Here is a 16,754-nt window from a genome sequence, read left to right as displayed (position 1 = left end):
GAGGACGCAGAGAACTGATTCTCAATGCCTGACATATCAGAGTATGCAATTAGTGATGGCTTATGGCAAATACACTTGAATTCATGTAGGTAGTGTCCTGAGAGACGTGGGGGTGTGTGGGCAGTGACTTTTTTTCAAAAGGGGTGGCAAATCCTTTGGGGCTTTCGTTCATCCACTTTGCTGTTAGCCCTGAGCACTTTTCTATGTGCCGTCTATCTCTCTGTTGATATCTGGATGAAAAAAAGCCCAACTCCTTCACAGCCAGAGGGAAGGACAGTGATATATGTGTCGACCTCTGTACGTCAGTGTGATAATGATCATGATGGTGATGGCGATGATCGTGATGATAGTTCTCACCTTTCCCTTACTGATGATGAAGAAGGTGTCGCCTCTTGCTCCCTGTCGGATGATGTACTCTCCGTCCTCGTAGTGTGTCTGCAGGTGTGGGAGGATTGGAGGAATGAGAGGACAAATGAGTGTGAAATAGATAGATAGACAGATAGAGAGACAGATAGATAGATAGACAGATAGAGAGATAGATAGATAGATAGATAGATAGAGAGAGAGAGAGAGAGAGAGAATACAAGTCATCATGACCTTTTCTAAAGGGATGCAGCACCATGTGTCATTAATATAGACCCTCAATATCTTGATTAAAGCTCAATGAAAATCATTTATCAGGAAGGCGCAGGCCAACACCAAGCACCAAGCACCAAGCACCAAGCACCCAAGCACCACACGAAAAAAACACACACAAATACACGTCACACACACACACATACACACATACACACACCTTTCCCATGTATGTGGTCGCACACACACACACACACACACACACACACATACACATAAACACACATGTCTCACACACACAAACGTAATAGAGTGACATGAGTGTGACCGTTTGTTGACACAGAAGTGATTTCCGTGTGAGTGATAAAGCACAGTGACATTTAGATGCTCATGGAGAGAGTCGAGGGACTCTCTTCACTCTCTCTCTCACACACACACACACACACACACACACACACACACACACACACACAAGCACACACACACATCTTGCATGACACCAAACCTGGCTCCTCATACAGTCATGCTACACCCCCATCAAGAGTGTGTTTTTGAAAATGAAAATGAGGGACTAAGAATGAGAGGTTGGTTATCTGGGATTTAATGAGTGGGACTAGTCAATGGTGCCTTTAAATGTTTTATGAGATTAGACCGAGCTCCATTAAAAACAATGTATGGATCCAATCTGAGGGTTTAGGCTGTTCATTAAAACAGCAGCTAGCTCACAGCTATGGAGTTCTCCAGGGGAAGCCTATATAATTACACACAGGAAATTAACAGTGAAGTCACGTGGCCAATGTTAAAAACCTGGGTCTAATTCCACCACTCTTAAGCTATACAAACGCATGGAAATCACGGTGCATTAATTAAGCCGCGTTATAAATTGAGGCCCTTAATTACTGGAGGCCAGAATTGCAGAGTGTCGTTTGAAAACTCAAATGACAATGTTAACGAGTCAGTCAGTCTTTGTCTGCCTGTCTCTCTCTCTCTCTGTCCGTCTGTCTGTCTGTCTGCCTCTGCCTCTTTCTTATCTACCCCTTTCTTCCTCTCCCTCTCTCTGTGAAGAATGATGAGTCATGCACTGACAGGTGGGATATGGGGCTCAGGAGATCTCACCAAAGCACACACCAAATGGAAATGCCTGACCTGCAACCTGAAGCTCAATACACGGTGGCAAGCACCTCCAACTCGCTGGCCAGGAGGAGATGTGTGATATTGGTGAGATAGTAGAGGGAGGAGAGGGGAATTAGAGGGGGAGCAAAGAAAGGATGAAAGATAGAGAGAAGGAAAGAGAAGAAAATGAGACGGAGAGAAGGTGAGAGAGAGAGAGAGAGAGAATGAAACAGGGAGAAAAGAAGAGAATGAGACAGAGAGAAGGAGAGAGAGAGATAAGAGGGTGAGTGAGAATATAAGAGAAGAAGAACAACAAATATAGTAGAGAGAGAGGAAGAGACAGAAAAGGAGAGAGGGGGACAGATAGAGAGATAGAGAAAGAAAGAAAGAAAGAAAGAGAGAAAACAGCACTTTTGTTTGCAGATAAGTGCACACCTCTATCTGTCCGTCCGTCCTGTCTGTCTCAGACTCAGTGACCCCTGTGCCAGTCATTATGAGTGCACTAAAACTCATTATTCCCAGCTCAGCTGTAGACAATGCCTGCCATTCAGCCCGTGACGCGCCGCCTCATCACAGACTCCCCTCAGCCCAGCACACTCCAGCCCCACACCAGCGTAGCATGAACTTTAACACACATTTCATGCATCTCTGTTGAATGCAGTCTGCTTAGACTTGTAGCCAGGTCAATTAAAAATATGTAATATAGCTTTATAAGATATTTTGAAGGAAAGTGCCTCTTCTTAACCTTGACATTAATCACGATGATGTTACATATACAAATGGTCCTCTTGCAGATGCCTTTATCCAAAACAACTTTCATTTGAGGTAGAAATAGCAGATCTAGAGGTTGACTGGAGCTGGGAGGACACAGAGCAAACCACAGAAGACCAGGAGGACTTTTCTGACACACACACACACACACACACACACACACACACACACACACACACACACAGTTACACTCCCAATCAATCACAAAATACGAATACATGCACTCAGACTAGGGATGGGCATAATTAATCGACGATCGATTAATTGATCATTAAGAATTTCCTCGATGAAATTATTTTTTCATCGATTAAAACTAATGCATGTTCTGTTGCGTAGTGTGCGTGTAATTTATTTATTTTAGGGCTGTCAAAGTTAAAGAGGCAAAATGACAGAACAATCGACAAAACTAAAGTTGTATGTAGCATTTGTCAAGCTGAATGTAGCTATCACAGAAGCAGCTCGTGTTTAAGTTATCACCTTAATGCAAAGCACCCGACAGAAAGCAGTCCCAGGTTAGATGGTCGCCAACCCACACTCCACGACTTCTCTAGGAAATTAACTAGACCAGTCCGTGAAAAGGTTACCAACGCTGTAGCAGTTTAGGTTGCGGGTGACTGTCGGCCCATCAACATAGTTGAAGACGGTGGGCTGACTGAGGTGATTCGAATTGCTTCAGGGGACAATTCTTACGATTTACCGTCGAGGGCACCATTGTGTCTCGCATACATTCCTTGGCTGATGGCGAGAGAGCACGAACAAAATACAATTAAACAACAGTGTCTTAAAATAATGAATGAAGTGATTACTCGTTAATTTATAAGATTTAGTCTTTAGAGAAAACAAACTTTTAATCACGATGAATCTAGATGAATGAATTTCAAAATGTGAGATTAATTAGTTAGAGAGAAAAAAAAAACGAAGGTCAGTTGTGTTTATGAGCACCGGCTTAGCTGTCGGCTCCGCTGCTTAAGAGTACAGCAGCGCATATTTTCAAGTGTAACCATTGAACGGATAACGTTTAACTGCCACAAGAGTTGTCCATCTTGTAAGTTTTAACTGCCACAAGAGTTGTTCATCTTGTAATAAATATCTCAATGAGGAAACACGCTGTGTTTTTTTCTATTTTCACTGCATTTTAATATAGCCTATAAATAGTGAATTTTAATATTAAAAATATTAATGATTAATCGAAAATCGATCGTTAATTCTCCCGACGATCGATTAAGACAATTTAATCGAATGCCCATCCCTAACTCAGACACAAACACACTCAGTCACAGGGACACTCACACACACAAGCGTACGCCCCCATGGTCGCAGACTCACTCAGGCAAACACACACACATACACACACATGCACACACACACACAAACACACACACACACACTCACACACACACACGCACGCACGCATGCACATACACGCACGCACATGCACACACACACACACACACACACACACACACACAGTTACACTCCCAATCAATCACAAATACGAAGACAGAGACATGCACTCAGACCCAAACACACTCAGTCACAGGGCCACTCACACACACAAGTCCACGCACCCATGGTCGCAGACTCACTCCGGCAAACACACACACACACACACGCACGCACGCACGCAGGCACACACACACACACACACACACACACACAGTCCCTCTGGTTAAGAGGATACAACTGTGCCAGGGTAGAACCACAGGAATAATTATTACTAGCAATGCAAATGACGTGGTGATGTAACGGCATAGTCACCGAGCCTCCTATGAGAAGTGAATTTAGCCCGCAAACACCCAGATGGTGGTTGTCAGATGGCTGCTGTTCTTATGCTACTGATGACACATAGACAAAAACCCAAACAGTTCAGACTGTTCACATACAGAGGCTGCAGTTAGAGACGGACGCAGACAGAATATGTTAACATAGATTAGAATAATTAAGGATATCATTATGAAAGCATGATCAGAGATGAGGGGCAACTTTCTGTCATTTTTTGGTGCTTCCATATTCACTTAGTGATAATATCAATGGAGAGCGCTGTATGGAACATTACACAAGTAGTGTTTATTGTGCTTTCGATGTCAGTGATGAAGTGGGAATCATGAAGTGTGCACAAACACAAACACACACACACACACACACACACACACACACACACCACACACACACACACACACACGCACATGCACACACGCACTTACCTCCTCCAAGACATCAGCTAACTTGCTTAGTATCTCCTCGGAGTGCTCATGGAATGCGGGAACACTGTGGTAGAGAGGAGAGGATAATTATCCAAACATTATCCAGAATAATGACAGCACCTGCTAGATTGACATCAATCACAAGCACAGGCTTAAATATGGACATTACCAAGGAAACAAAAGATTAAACCAGAAAATTGAAAAAGATTGTAAATACAAACAAACAGTCCTCGAACCAGCACCAATAAGTAGGGAGTGAAATGGCTTGAAAGTGAGGGGTGAAGATGCATCTTGGCTCAGATTGACAGGATGGGTGTGAGATGGACTGTGTTTATAAAAACACTTAGTGCTTATCTCTGACAAATATCACAGCTTAGTCAATCCGCTCATACACGCAGATGCATGCAAATGACCTGTCAATGTTCCCTTTGCTTTGCTCTCTCTCTCTCTCTCTCTCTATCACAGACAACCAGCCCCTACCCCCCCCCCAACCCCACACACACACACGCTCTCACACACACACTCTCTTACAACCTTCTCCTCACTCTATAACAGCATACATATGATACTTCCTGCTACACACAACTGGGAGGCTTAGCAGTGTAAGCATGATGGAATGTTTAATATCCCCACTGACTTATGTTTTAATAAGGGGGCCACATTCTATCAGTATGGAGCCAGAGCAGGAAGCAGGAGCTTACGCACAAACCATCTCCTCCAATCAGGGCTTGACCTCAGCTCCACGGTCCAATTAAAGTTTCATAAACTGATCAGATAATGAATTAATAATTGAAGCTGAGAAACACGGGAGGCCAGGCGGCATTTAGACCCTGTGGGGACAGATTTCACCTTACAGTCATGACACACACACACAAACACTCACACACACATATTCACACACACACACACACACACACACACACACACACACATATTCACACATACACACACAGACACACACACAGACACACACGTACACACACACACACACACACAAACAGACACACACACAAACACTCACACACAAACACTCACATACACATATTCACACACACACACACACAGACACTCACACAACACACACGTACACACACAAACACACACACACACTCACATACAGCAACTGTGACACTAGACATGGTACTTCCATTATCTCCCAAAGGGCCAAGGCTGACTGTGACCCTTCTAGGCAGATGAAGAGGGCTTGTGACGGGGGCAAGACCAGCTCTCACACGCTACCGCAGTAGAGAGGAGAGAGAGAGAGAGAGAGAGAGAGAGAGAGAGAGAGGAGAGAGAGAGAGAAGAGAGATAGAGAGAGAGAGGAGAGAGAGAAGAGAGAGAGGAGAATTTTGAATTTTAGTAAAAAACTTTATTTACATCATCCATGTTCCATTATCTTTCATCTATAAATATGAAATAAGGGAAAAAAAGTAAAAGAAAAGAAAATTTTAAAACAGGGCAATGTGCGAGCACTTTATCTCAACACATATCCATGTATCAATTAATAAATACTAACAGAGCATAATACCTCTTTGTGTCCCCATACACTCACAAATCCATCAATACATTTCATTGCAGAATACAATTAAAAATCGATCATCATTCTGGACTTGACCAATTGCCTCTAGGCAAGTACCCACACAATCGACATAATCAGGTGTAATATTCAACAATGGAAAAAGATCTTCATCATCAGAAAACACTGCATCATTAATTAAAAGACTGTAACATAGCCTTTTCTCTTTCCGTTAAAGTATCCTTGACCTTGTTTAAAAATGGTGTGACAATTCGCAAAGACCTTATTCCTAAAATTGATGATAGATTTTCTGCATTATTTAAAGTTGGCCCAGTCACAGTCACAAGGTCTCTTAACGTGTTGACACCCTTATTGCTTAGGATGTTATCCAAAGATGGCATCATTCCTGCTGAAACATCCAAACGTGCCCCTCTAATTAAAGGCTCTTGCAAAGGCCAGCAAAGAGAGGAAGAGGCTTCCCTTTGTATTTTAAACAAAGAAAGCACTTTAAAAACTCCACAATAAGAACAAGGTAGTCTCTGGGTAGATAGTGTCTTTGGGTCCATTAAGAAAAGAGAACGATCCATGTCCACACCTCCTAGACTCCTCAATAGAGTACATGCAAGAGGCCTCCACACTGTCATTTGGTCCATAGAGTAGTCTTTGTAAAAACTGGAGGCGGAAAGCAGCAAATCTGATGAACTAAAAACTTGCCCACCTTCCTCTTTTGGCAAGAACAAAAACTTTGGGGTATCCAGTGTAACCCATAAATGAAAGAGAGCATGAAATCAAATAAACAAAACAAATAATAGACACAAGACAATACATTTACAATGTCTCATTACCATCGTTTTCATCTGCTTGCTGATTGATCTTTGTCAGTAATTTATTGAGTCTATAAACCTCTTGTTCAGTAAAATTACCTTTTACCTGCTTGAAATGCTGAACTGACGCGCAAAAGGCTTTTACATATGGAAAATGCTCTTCCACTTTGACCCCTCGGGTATTTTTAGTGGACCCCAAGAAACTTTTGATCATCTTTAAGGTATATTTAATAAGAGAAGGGGAGCCTGAAGGGTAGTCTGAAGCATTATCAATGTCAACAAGCAAAGTATCTGATCGATTTTCATTCGCAAATTTTTTCGCATTTTTAGAAGATTCCCTAGTCGTTTTCCTCTTAGGTTTCTTAGCCGATACTTGCTCATCTTCCATTGCATCGTCAGCACAAAAAAGTGGTTCTGTGGGTTTTATAACAGCATTCTCACCTTTCCCATTCATTAAATCATTAGTTATTTTGTCCATCATCAGATTCATTGTATCATTTGAAACACTTACGTTCGCTTGCAAACTTTCACTACTTTCCACAGTAGGCATACTTTCACCATTTTCTACCGTAGCATCAAAGTTAGATTCACTTTCTGCACCTACCGGTATGTTGTCGGTTACGGCAACCTCCGGACCAGAAGACGGCCTAGTCTCTCCATTATGCTCCTCTGCACTCCCACTATGATCATGATTGCCGTTGTCTCTGTGAGTCGGTGCATCTCCCATTAATCCACCGTGTTCACCATCAAAACAGTCTTCTTCCCTATTAACCGGCGCATCTCCAGTTGTTCCACTTTGACCGCCGTTAGCACTTTCGCCTTCTTTATCAGCCTGCGCATCTCTAGCAGGTGTATTTTTCTCAGGACACGATCTAATACCGTGGCCTTCTTTCCCGCAGAAGAAACACTTCATGTTATCAGTAGAAGCAAAAATCATATATTGAAAATTATCTACTTGGAATTTGAACTTAACATTCAGTTCGCCAGAGTGACCATTCAAAATCATGTAAACGTGCCTCCTGAATGACACGACATGCTTTAGAAGCGGGGATTTACATCCAAGAGGAATTTTCTTAATTGAGGACACAAGTTTTCCATGTCTTGCTAATTCTCGTTCCAAAAACTCGTCTGTTATGAAAGGAGGTACATTTGACAGTGTTACTCGTCTAGCCGGGGTCACAAGTGGAAGAACATTGAAAAATGTGTCGTTAATCACAATGCCCTGCTCTACAATCGTATTCACCTTATCAACGCTGTCCAAGAACAGGACAACAGATCGATTCATTCTAGATGCTGTGCTCCTTCTGTAACCAGGGAACAGTAGAGACGGAGCTACACTTCCTGATTTACTGCAACCATAACCAAAGTCTTAGAGACTATTATTTTGACAAAATAACACAAATTTTCCCAGAATTCCAACATCTAAATGATCTGGACAGACTCTCAGTTCTACTGGGAGAGAGGGAGGACTGCTGTAGACTGGAAGCAAAATATGTATCAGCCTGTCATGAGCTCCACAATAACATGAACCCCCTGTCCCAGATAACTAATATTTAATGTTTAATAATTAACAATGAACCTGTTATATGTTTCTATACCACATTGTTACCACCTATAACTTATTGTTTGTTTTTATTTATTTATGTTTATTGTGCTTGTACATTTTATGTAAACATGCTTTGGCAACGTTGTATTGTATGCAGTCATGCCAATAAAGCCTTTTTGAATTGAATTGAATTGAATTGAGAGGAGAGAGAGAGAGAGAGAGCAGTGAGAGGAGCCTCCATCCTATATGGGCCAGTTAGACATATGGCCAAAACAGCTGCCACTAACACTGCACAGGCTTACTTTTCATTCTAATAATGTTTTAGAAGAATAAAAGCCAAACAGACAGATGGGGTGGCATCTTCACAGAAGGCACTGTATGCGTGGGACTGTGTGTATGGATGTGAGGGGGAGGCAAAGAGAGATAAGAAGAGAAGAAATAACATGTGTGTGTGTGTGTGTGAGTGAGAGTGTGTGTGTGTGAGTGTGTGTGTGTGTGTGTGTGAGACGGAGAGAAGAAACAGAAGCTTATTGTCAGCGCAGCTCTTCTACAGGAAGTGCTCTATTATGCAGCTGAATTTCTGTGTCTTTGATGGAGATTTCTTTCATCAAGCGCTTGTGCCTGTGTATCACACACATCCTTTAATATGGAAATCACAGAGAAGGAGAGAGAGAGAGAGAGAGAGAGAAAGACTGCGAATGAGAAAAGCAGAAAGGAGGAGAGGTGATCTCACCTTTTTAAGAACTCCATGTATTCTGAATGCTTGATGAGGCCTGTCCTCATCATGATTGTCTGGAAACATTGTCTGTCGATGGCCCACAGCTTCACCTTGACCATTGCTGCAGAGGACAAGGAAACAGATAAACACGGGTGTGTACGTGTTTGTGAGCCGTTGCCTGTGTGTGTGTGTGTGTGTGTGTGTGTGTGTGTGTGTGTGTGTGTCTGTCTGTCTGTCTGTCTGTCTGTCTGCAGGGGCGGCTCGTCCATAAGGGCGATTGGGGCGACGCACTGCCTAGGGAAAAAAAAAAAAAAAAAAAAAAAAAAAAAAACTCCTTATGTATAAACGCAATATCCTTGTAAGTCGCGTAAATGACATGTATATTTAAATGTAATAATTTTTTTCTGTCGGATTCTACCACTAGACCGTCTGATCTGCCTCTGTATGTCATTGTCGAATCAGGTAACAGTTGTTCAGTCAGCCTAAAGTCGTGCTTCAAATGGCACCACCCCTTCTGGGGCGATTTGGGGCGAAATGAAAATCGCCCCAGACCTCTCCCATTGACTCCCATGTTAAATCCATTTTTTTCACAAAACAGAGCTCTCAATGCATTCTCTATGGCTTCCGGGAGGGCTCGCCCCTCCTGGTCTTGTCATAAGTAGTGGACGTAAAAAGCCTATACGAACGTCATACAGCTTCGACGGAGGCATATTCTGTCAAGATGGCTGCCCTGTCCAGTGCAAGAACTCGATTCGCTCTTTGACAGAAACTCCTTTTTAGTCGGCGTACTAATGAAGATAAATTGACAACAAAACAATTAGGACTTCCTAGACCAAATGTATCCATTCAACAGGTTTCTACAAAGGGAGGGAAATCCTACATCCAAGAATTGGAATGAAAGAAAATCGCGGTCGTGAAGTGGCTAATGCGGTCTGTATTTCATATACCAATGTCACTTTTCATAGGTTTTACAGTGTGTTTCACAGTTCGCTTCTTGCACTAACACTGAATAATTTTTTATGTGATGACTTATTTTGCTTTTGTAAGCCAATACTTTCAAGATCAGTCAATAAATATTGTTGCTTTTGACTTATGTTACCCCTTCTTTATGATGTAACTGGACATATCATGTGTCCTGTTAAGCTATGTTACATCATACAACATTTGAGACACGTGGATAATGAAAAAGTGGGATAATTTAATGTGGAGCCACATCATGTTTGCTTATGAAGGCTCCTGGATGCAACTTTCTTCCATGGCTTTCCACCTGTAACTTGCTACTCTAGCTATGTAGCAAGAGGGGACATATTACTGTTGTGTGCATGCCAATAGTGGACAAAAAGGTAGTGCTGTATGAGTTAATCAGCTAACTTAATGTACCTACTGAATGGGTCGCCTTAATCATTATAGAAAAAATTGCCCCCCCTGAGAGTTTTTTCAGGAGCCGCCACTGTCTGTCTGTCTGTCTGTCTCTCTCTCTCTCTCTCTCTCTCTCTCTCTCTCTCTTCAATAAAGTATTTTTCTGGGCTTTAAGCCTCTCTGCCAGCCTTTTTATCTGCTTAAAACATTAAACACACACTTTCCTCAGAAAAATCCAGGAGAGGAATTTTCAAAAGCAGACACTTTCAACCCCTCTATTCCTTCTCTTACTCTCTCACTCTTTCTCTCTTTTTCTCTCTTCCTTCCTCCCTCCATCCTGCATTTCCCCTTAATCTCTGTCCAAAGCTGGTGAGAAGTCAGCTCTTACCTAACTACCTGTGTGCCCTCACACACACACAAACACTACACACACACACACACACACACACACAGACAGACACACACACACGCACGCGCACACGCACACACACACACACACACACACACACACACACACACTAGGGATGGGCATTCGATTAAATTGTCTTAATCGATCGTCGGGAGAATTAACGATCGATTTTCGATTAATCAGTAATATTTTTATATTAAAATTCACTATTTATAGGTTATATTAAAATGCAGTGAAAATAGAAAAAACATAGCGTGTTTCCTCATTGAGATCTTTATTACAAGATGAACAACTCTTGTGGCAGTTAAACTTACAAGATGGACAACTCTTGTGGCAGTTAAACGAGATCCGTTCAATGGTTACACTTGAAAATATGCGCTGCTGTACAGCTAGAAGCCGGTGCTCATAAACACAACTGACCCTCGTTTTTTTTCCCTCCAAAATAAAATCAGATTATAAATAAATTAGGGCTGTCAATAGATTGAAAATCTTTTTAAAAATCACTTCAGGCAACGTGTATTTTAGACACTGTTGTTTAATTGTATTTTGTTTGTGCTCTCTCGCCGTCATACAAGGAATGAATGAGAGACACAATGGTGCCCCTCGACGGTAAATCGTAAGAGTTCTCCTCTGAAGCAATTCGAATCACCTCAGTCAGCCCACCGTCTTCAACTATGTTGATGGGCCGACAGTCACCGGCAAACCAAACTGCTACAGCGTTGGTAACCTTTTCACGGACTGGTCTAGTTATTTTCCTAGAGAAGTCGTGGAGTGTGGGTTGGCGACCATCTAACCTGGGACTGCTTTCTGTCGAGTGCTTTGCATTAAGGTGATAACTTAAAGACGAGCTGCTTCTGTGATAGCTACATTCAGCTTGACAAATGCCACATGCAACTTTAGTTTTGTCGATTGTTCCGTCATTTTGCCTCTTAAACAGAAACTTTCCGCCCAACAATCCCTCAGCTCTCTCCGTCTTCAACGACCGTCTCAGTTTCTCCTATCTAACTGACTGCAGGCACGCAGCGGTTTCATGTCATTGGTCAACGCACACCGGAAGTAAACAAAGCTGTGTCAACTGCGTTAAAATATTGTATCGCATTAATCTCGGCCACAATAATCTCATAGATTAAGCGTTAACTTTGACAGCCCTAAAATAAATAAATTACACGCACACTACGCAACAGAATATGCATTAGTTTTATCGATGAAAAAATAATGTCCTCGACGAAATTCTCAATGATCAATTAATCGATCGTCGATTAATTATGCCCATCCCTAACACACACACACACACACACACACACACACACTGCAAACATTTTAGCCTTAGTCAGTATATTGATAGAGATGTCAGCCTTTTCAAAATACCACCTACCACTCACCCTCTGAAACTCCTTGCTAAAAGCACTTGAACACGCATAGCATTTCACCAACAGCAGATCTCTAAAACTTGTTTTGCACTAAAGATCTCAAACATCTACTTTAGTGAACACCTCATTTGGACAAATATAAAGGCATTTACATTTTTACATATAAGGATGTATTCTATTTCTAATAATTTTTACATATAAGTATGTATTCCATTTCTAATCATTGGGGCAACACATAACATTACCCAACTGAAACATTTGTGTATGGAGAAAATGCCACATCATAATCTAAACATTGGCAACCTTCACTAACAGCTTAACGTTTCAGAGTTATATTCTGAATACACTGAATTTGGTGGCCATGCTTGCCATCATTATGGGCACTGGCTGGGCCATTTCCAGTTGTCCAGCTGATCACAGCTTGACTTGACCCATTAGAGTGTACCTGCAGCAGGGTACCGGACACAAACAGCTGCATTAAAATAATGATCTTGTCATCTTCCCCTGTTTGTGACTCACAAAGCCTAAACCCTCTGGATCTGGCTGCTAATGACTGCCCTATGACGGCTAGCAGCCATCCAAAGAGCCAAGTCAGGGGCTTGTCTTTCCTCACACCCTATTGGCCTGGTGGGTGACCTGATGTCTGCATGTACTGTTATGTGAGCTAAAACAATGGAATGACAAATCTACACTGTAGAACAAAATATCAGAAGCTCATAAAACAATATATGCAACATCAATTAAACATTATTGGCATTATGCTGTATATATTACTGTAAAGAAAAAAAAATAGTGATCATAGGATAAGATTGTTTTGCCTTATTTCTTCGACTGCTGAGCTGCACTACAGCAGGTGGTGCCGAACAATGTAATCTTCAGCCAGTCCAATACAAGACTTTTGCTTAGTGACCCAGTCTGTCTAACCCAGGGGGTCAGGCTTTAAGGCGTTAGCTTCAGCCATTAGCATTAACCATTCAGCCATTAGCAACCTGAACAGGTGTAGAGTGACATATAATTACTTACTGAGACAATATCTTCAGCTTCAATACGACACTATTGACATTATACTGTATCTCTTTAAAACTAAAAAAGAGTAGTGGAAAATTGTTAAGGGATTAGACACTGAGTCATAGTGAGTAAAATAACTAATTATTTGGCCTTATCACTTCAGCTGCTGAGCTGCACTACAGCAGGTGGTTCCATTAAAAACTCACAGTCACCATGATATAAAATACTATAAGATATACGATTTTATTTTTGATTTACCAGTCATTTACAGATACAAACACTGTATATCTAGGTGTAGGAACAAACCACGGATTATGCAGATTTGAGTGAGGAAATCAATGGTTAATTCCAGCCTCCAGCTTTAACACAGGGTTTGGGCTGCAGCTCACCTATGGTGAACTGATGAGTGTTGTGGACCTAGCAAAGGCTTAGGGTAGACTGTGTTGAGAACCAAGCTGCTGCACACAGTCTGGAAATCAATTTACTATCAGTACAAGGCAGTGGTAGCCTCATCATCAAGTTGTTGACAGCAGACACACACACACACACACACACACACACCACAGAACCCACAGGACCCCAGTTGGAGCAATTACCTTGGTCTATACAAGATAGTTGAGCGTGATGGAGACATTAAGATGACATCTGAATTCCAGGAGTTCTGAGATGTGTATTAGTAATCTATGTTACGTAAATTAAGCTTTATCATGACATGTGTTAGACAGTAAATCCTCTGAGCGGTACACATGCTTATTAAATACATACAACAAGCTTATTGCTGCTTTATAACAAGCAAATATCATATGTGTCTAGCATTGTTTTAGATAGTCAATCCCATCGTCAGATCATGTCTATATTCCTGCCAGGAAAGCCTACCTGATCAATATCCCTAATCCATTTCTTTTGTCTCTTGATCCTCACTGTGCTACTCTGTCTCTCTCTACTCTGTGTGTGTGTGTGTGTGTGTGTGTGTGTGTGTGTGTGTGTGTGTGTGTGTGTGTGTGTGATTATCTGTGTGTGAAAGGCAGAGTACTACTGAATGTGTGTCTTACTAATCCTGTGGTAATTAACAGTGTTATCCTAAGCTTCTTTAGACCAAGCATACGGAATCTTAGAGGCTCAATGTGCACCCACCCACCCCCAGCCCCCGTCCCTGCCTAAACACACATTCATCTGCCTACCCACACATGGAGTCAGCTCTTTCAAATCTGAACTTCCCATCCAAAAAGACTTGATGAGGCCAGACAGAGAGACAGAGAAAGGGAGAGACAGAGAGAGAGAGAGAAAGGGAGAGACAGAGAGAGAGAGAGAGAGAGAAAGGGAGAGACAGAGAGAGAGAGAGAGAGAGAGAGAGAGAAAGACTGAGTGTGTCTAACCTATCACCAGACCCTGGGAACCAGGTCACCACCTCACTAGGGGATGGGTCCTGGCCAATAAGACGAGAACAGAACATAGAACCTCTTTATCCATGAGATGTGAGAACATAGAACCTCTTTACAACATAAACACTTCATACAGTAGGACGGCCATGATCCAGTCTAGGCCTACATCCTAATGGCACACACAAACTACACGCAGGAAGGCTCAATGGGTGTGGGTGTCATTTCATTCTGATGGCATTCTAGAAAACAAAGACGCAGTTGATGGAGGTCTGTGTCACTATAAAGGCGTTTCAAAAGAATGCTATTTTTTGGCACCGGCTCCTCATCAGCCATTATTTTACCAAACGCCACACATGAAAGACACCTATGAAAGAGACACATGACATCATTGGGCAATATGTCTTGTGTTCAGCTCAGCCATCTAATAGGCAACTTACATATCTGCTTAAAAAATAATAATTATGTCATCTAAATAATGAATCATGGTCCAAACTTGAGAGAGAGAAAAAGAAAGAGAGAGAGAGAAAGAGAGAGAGAGAGAGAGAGAGAGAGAGAGAGAGAGAGAGATTGCAGTGGTGGGGTAGGGGTGTTTAGTAGGAAGATAGGGGAGGGAGCTCAAAATTATGCAAACCTCGCTGATTGTTCAGTGTTCCGCCCACGTACAGATGCACGCAGACAAACACGGCCAACAAATACAACTCTGCATTTCCAGCCACCTACACCATGCAAATACACTACATACAGAGTACTGAATCATTCATTCACCTTCTAACTGTCATACATTATTTTTACCAGGCTTCCTCTGCCTGGAACAAACAGATTACTGTTGCTTGTACATAGCACAGGCACGCTGCACAGATGAAACATTTTACTTTCTTGAAATGCAAGACTGGTTTCTGAAGATGTGAACATCTGTGCAGAAATGCTTTCGCCATCCAGCATGTCCTCACAGACATTCTGTAATTCGCAGTGATGTGCTCCTCATGGTGGAATCAGGCCTGTGTGTTTTCAGTGATAGCAGACAGGCTAATGCTGTCCAGAAGGGGCAGCAAATTAAGTTCTGGGTTGGGAGTTCAGTGCTTCTGAATGTATGCATGTGGGTGAGCCTGTGTAGCTGTAAATCAAGTTTACCTCAAAACCTCAGCACATTAAATTCCAGTCTTGCCAAACACCGTAAAACAGAGAGGCTGCTTACACGAGACCACCCAGCTGTGAAAGACATCAATCCATACAACACAACTCCTCAAATGAAATCATACTTTAATCAATCAACTGTACAGTCAGCTGAGACCCTGATCAATTAGGACAACAATGCATAAAGCTGTAATTACACTGGTGCAAACTGGGGCATATAGCGTGTGATCCCACCATGTGTTCATCTGTGCTACATTGGCCACCACCGAAGAAAACAGTATATATTTAACCATTGTTAATAATTATAGAGTAGGTCTTGGCCCACAGGCAACAGAGCCTTCAAAGGAGTGCAGTGACACATCAAATGGCCCTCGCCATAAAAAGGAACACACATCAAGGCACATAAAAGGGCAACCAACGTATGGTCAAGCACTGAGGGGGTGAGAATGAGATGCCCATAGCTGAAAGGCCTGTGCGAGGCTAGAACTCTGTGGGAACGGATGCTGATGGTGTTCTGTCCAACAGATGACACCTAGGTGTTGGCCTAGGCCCTAGGGGCAACAGAGCCTTCAAAGGAGTGCGGTGAGACACCAACGGCCCTCGCCATAAAGAGGAACACACACCACAGACACACACACAGAGAAGAAGGCTGGACCAGGACAATAAACAGACCACAGACACACACACACAGAGGAAGGACCAAATCTAGACCACAACAAAGGATGAGTCTGAATCCAAATACCCTTTTTTGGAAAAGTCTGACTGACTGAAATAGGGGTGGGCGATCTGCCCCAAAAAATCATATCACAATCTTTTTTTAACAC

The 16,754-nt window shown here is 42.3% G+C and overlaps 1 protein-coding gene across 1 annotated transcript in view; it reads right to left on the bottom strand.

Annotated features, from left to right (window-relative positions):
- The window catches only part of LOC105902292 (cGMP-dependent protein kinase 1-like), a 69,897-nt gene that overhangs the window by 23,174 nt on the left and 29,969 nt on the right, over nt 1-16,754 (bottom strand). Inside the window, exons 4-6 of the mRNA XM_012829843.2 lie at nt 9,284-9,389; nt 4,665-4,728; nt 358-435 (exon numbers count right to left, since the gene is read on the bottom strand). Coding sequence (XP_012685297.2) covers nt 358-435; nt 4,665-4,728; nt 9,284-9,389 — 248 coding nt within the window. The remainder of the gene's footprint in view (nt 1-357; nt 436-4,664; nt 4,729-9,283; nt 9,390-16,754) is intronic.

This window comes from Clupea harengus, chromosome 13 (assembly GCF_900700415.2).
Source record: "Clupea harengus chromosome 13, Ch_v2.0.2, whole genome shotgun sequence".
Lineage (NCBI taxonomy): Eukaryota > Metazoa > Chordata > Actinopteri > Clupeiformes > Clupeidae > Clupea > Clupea harengus.
This window is presented reverse-complemented; position numbering and strand designations above follow the sequence as displayed.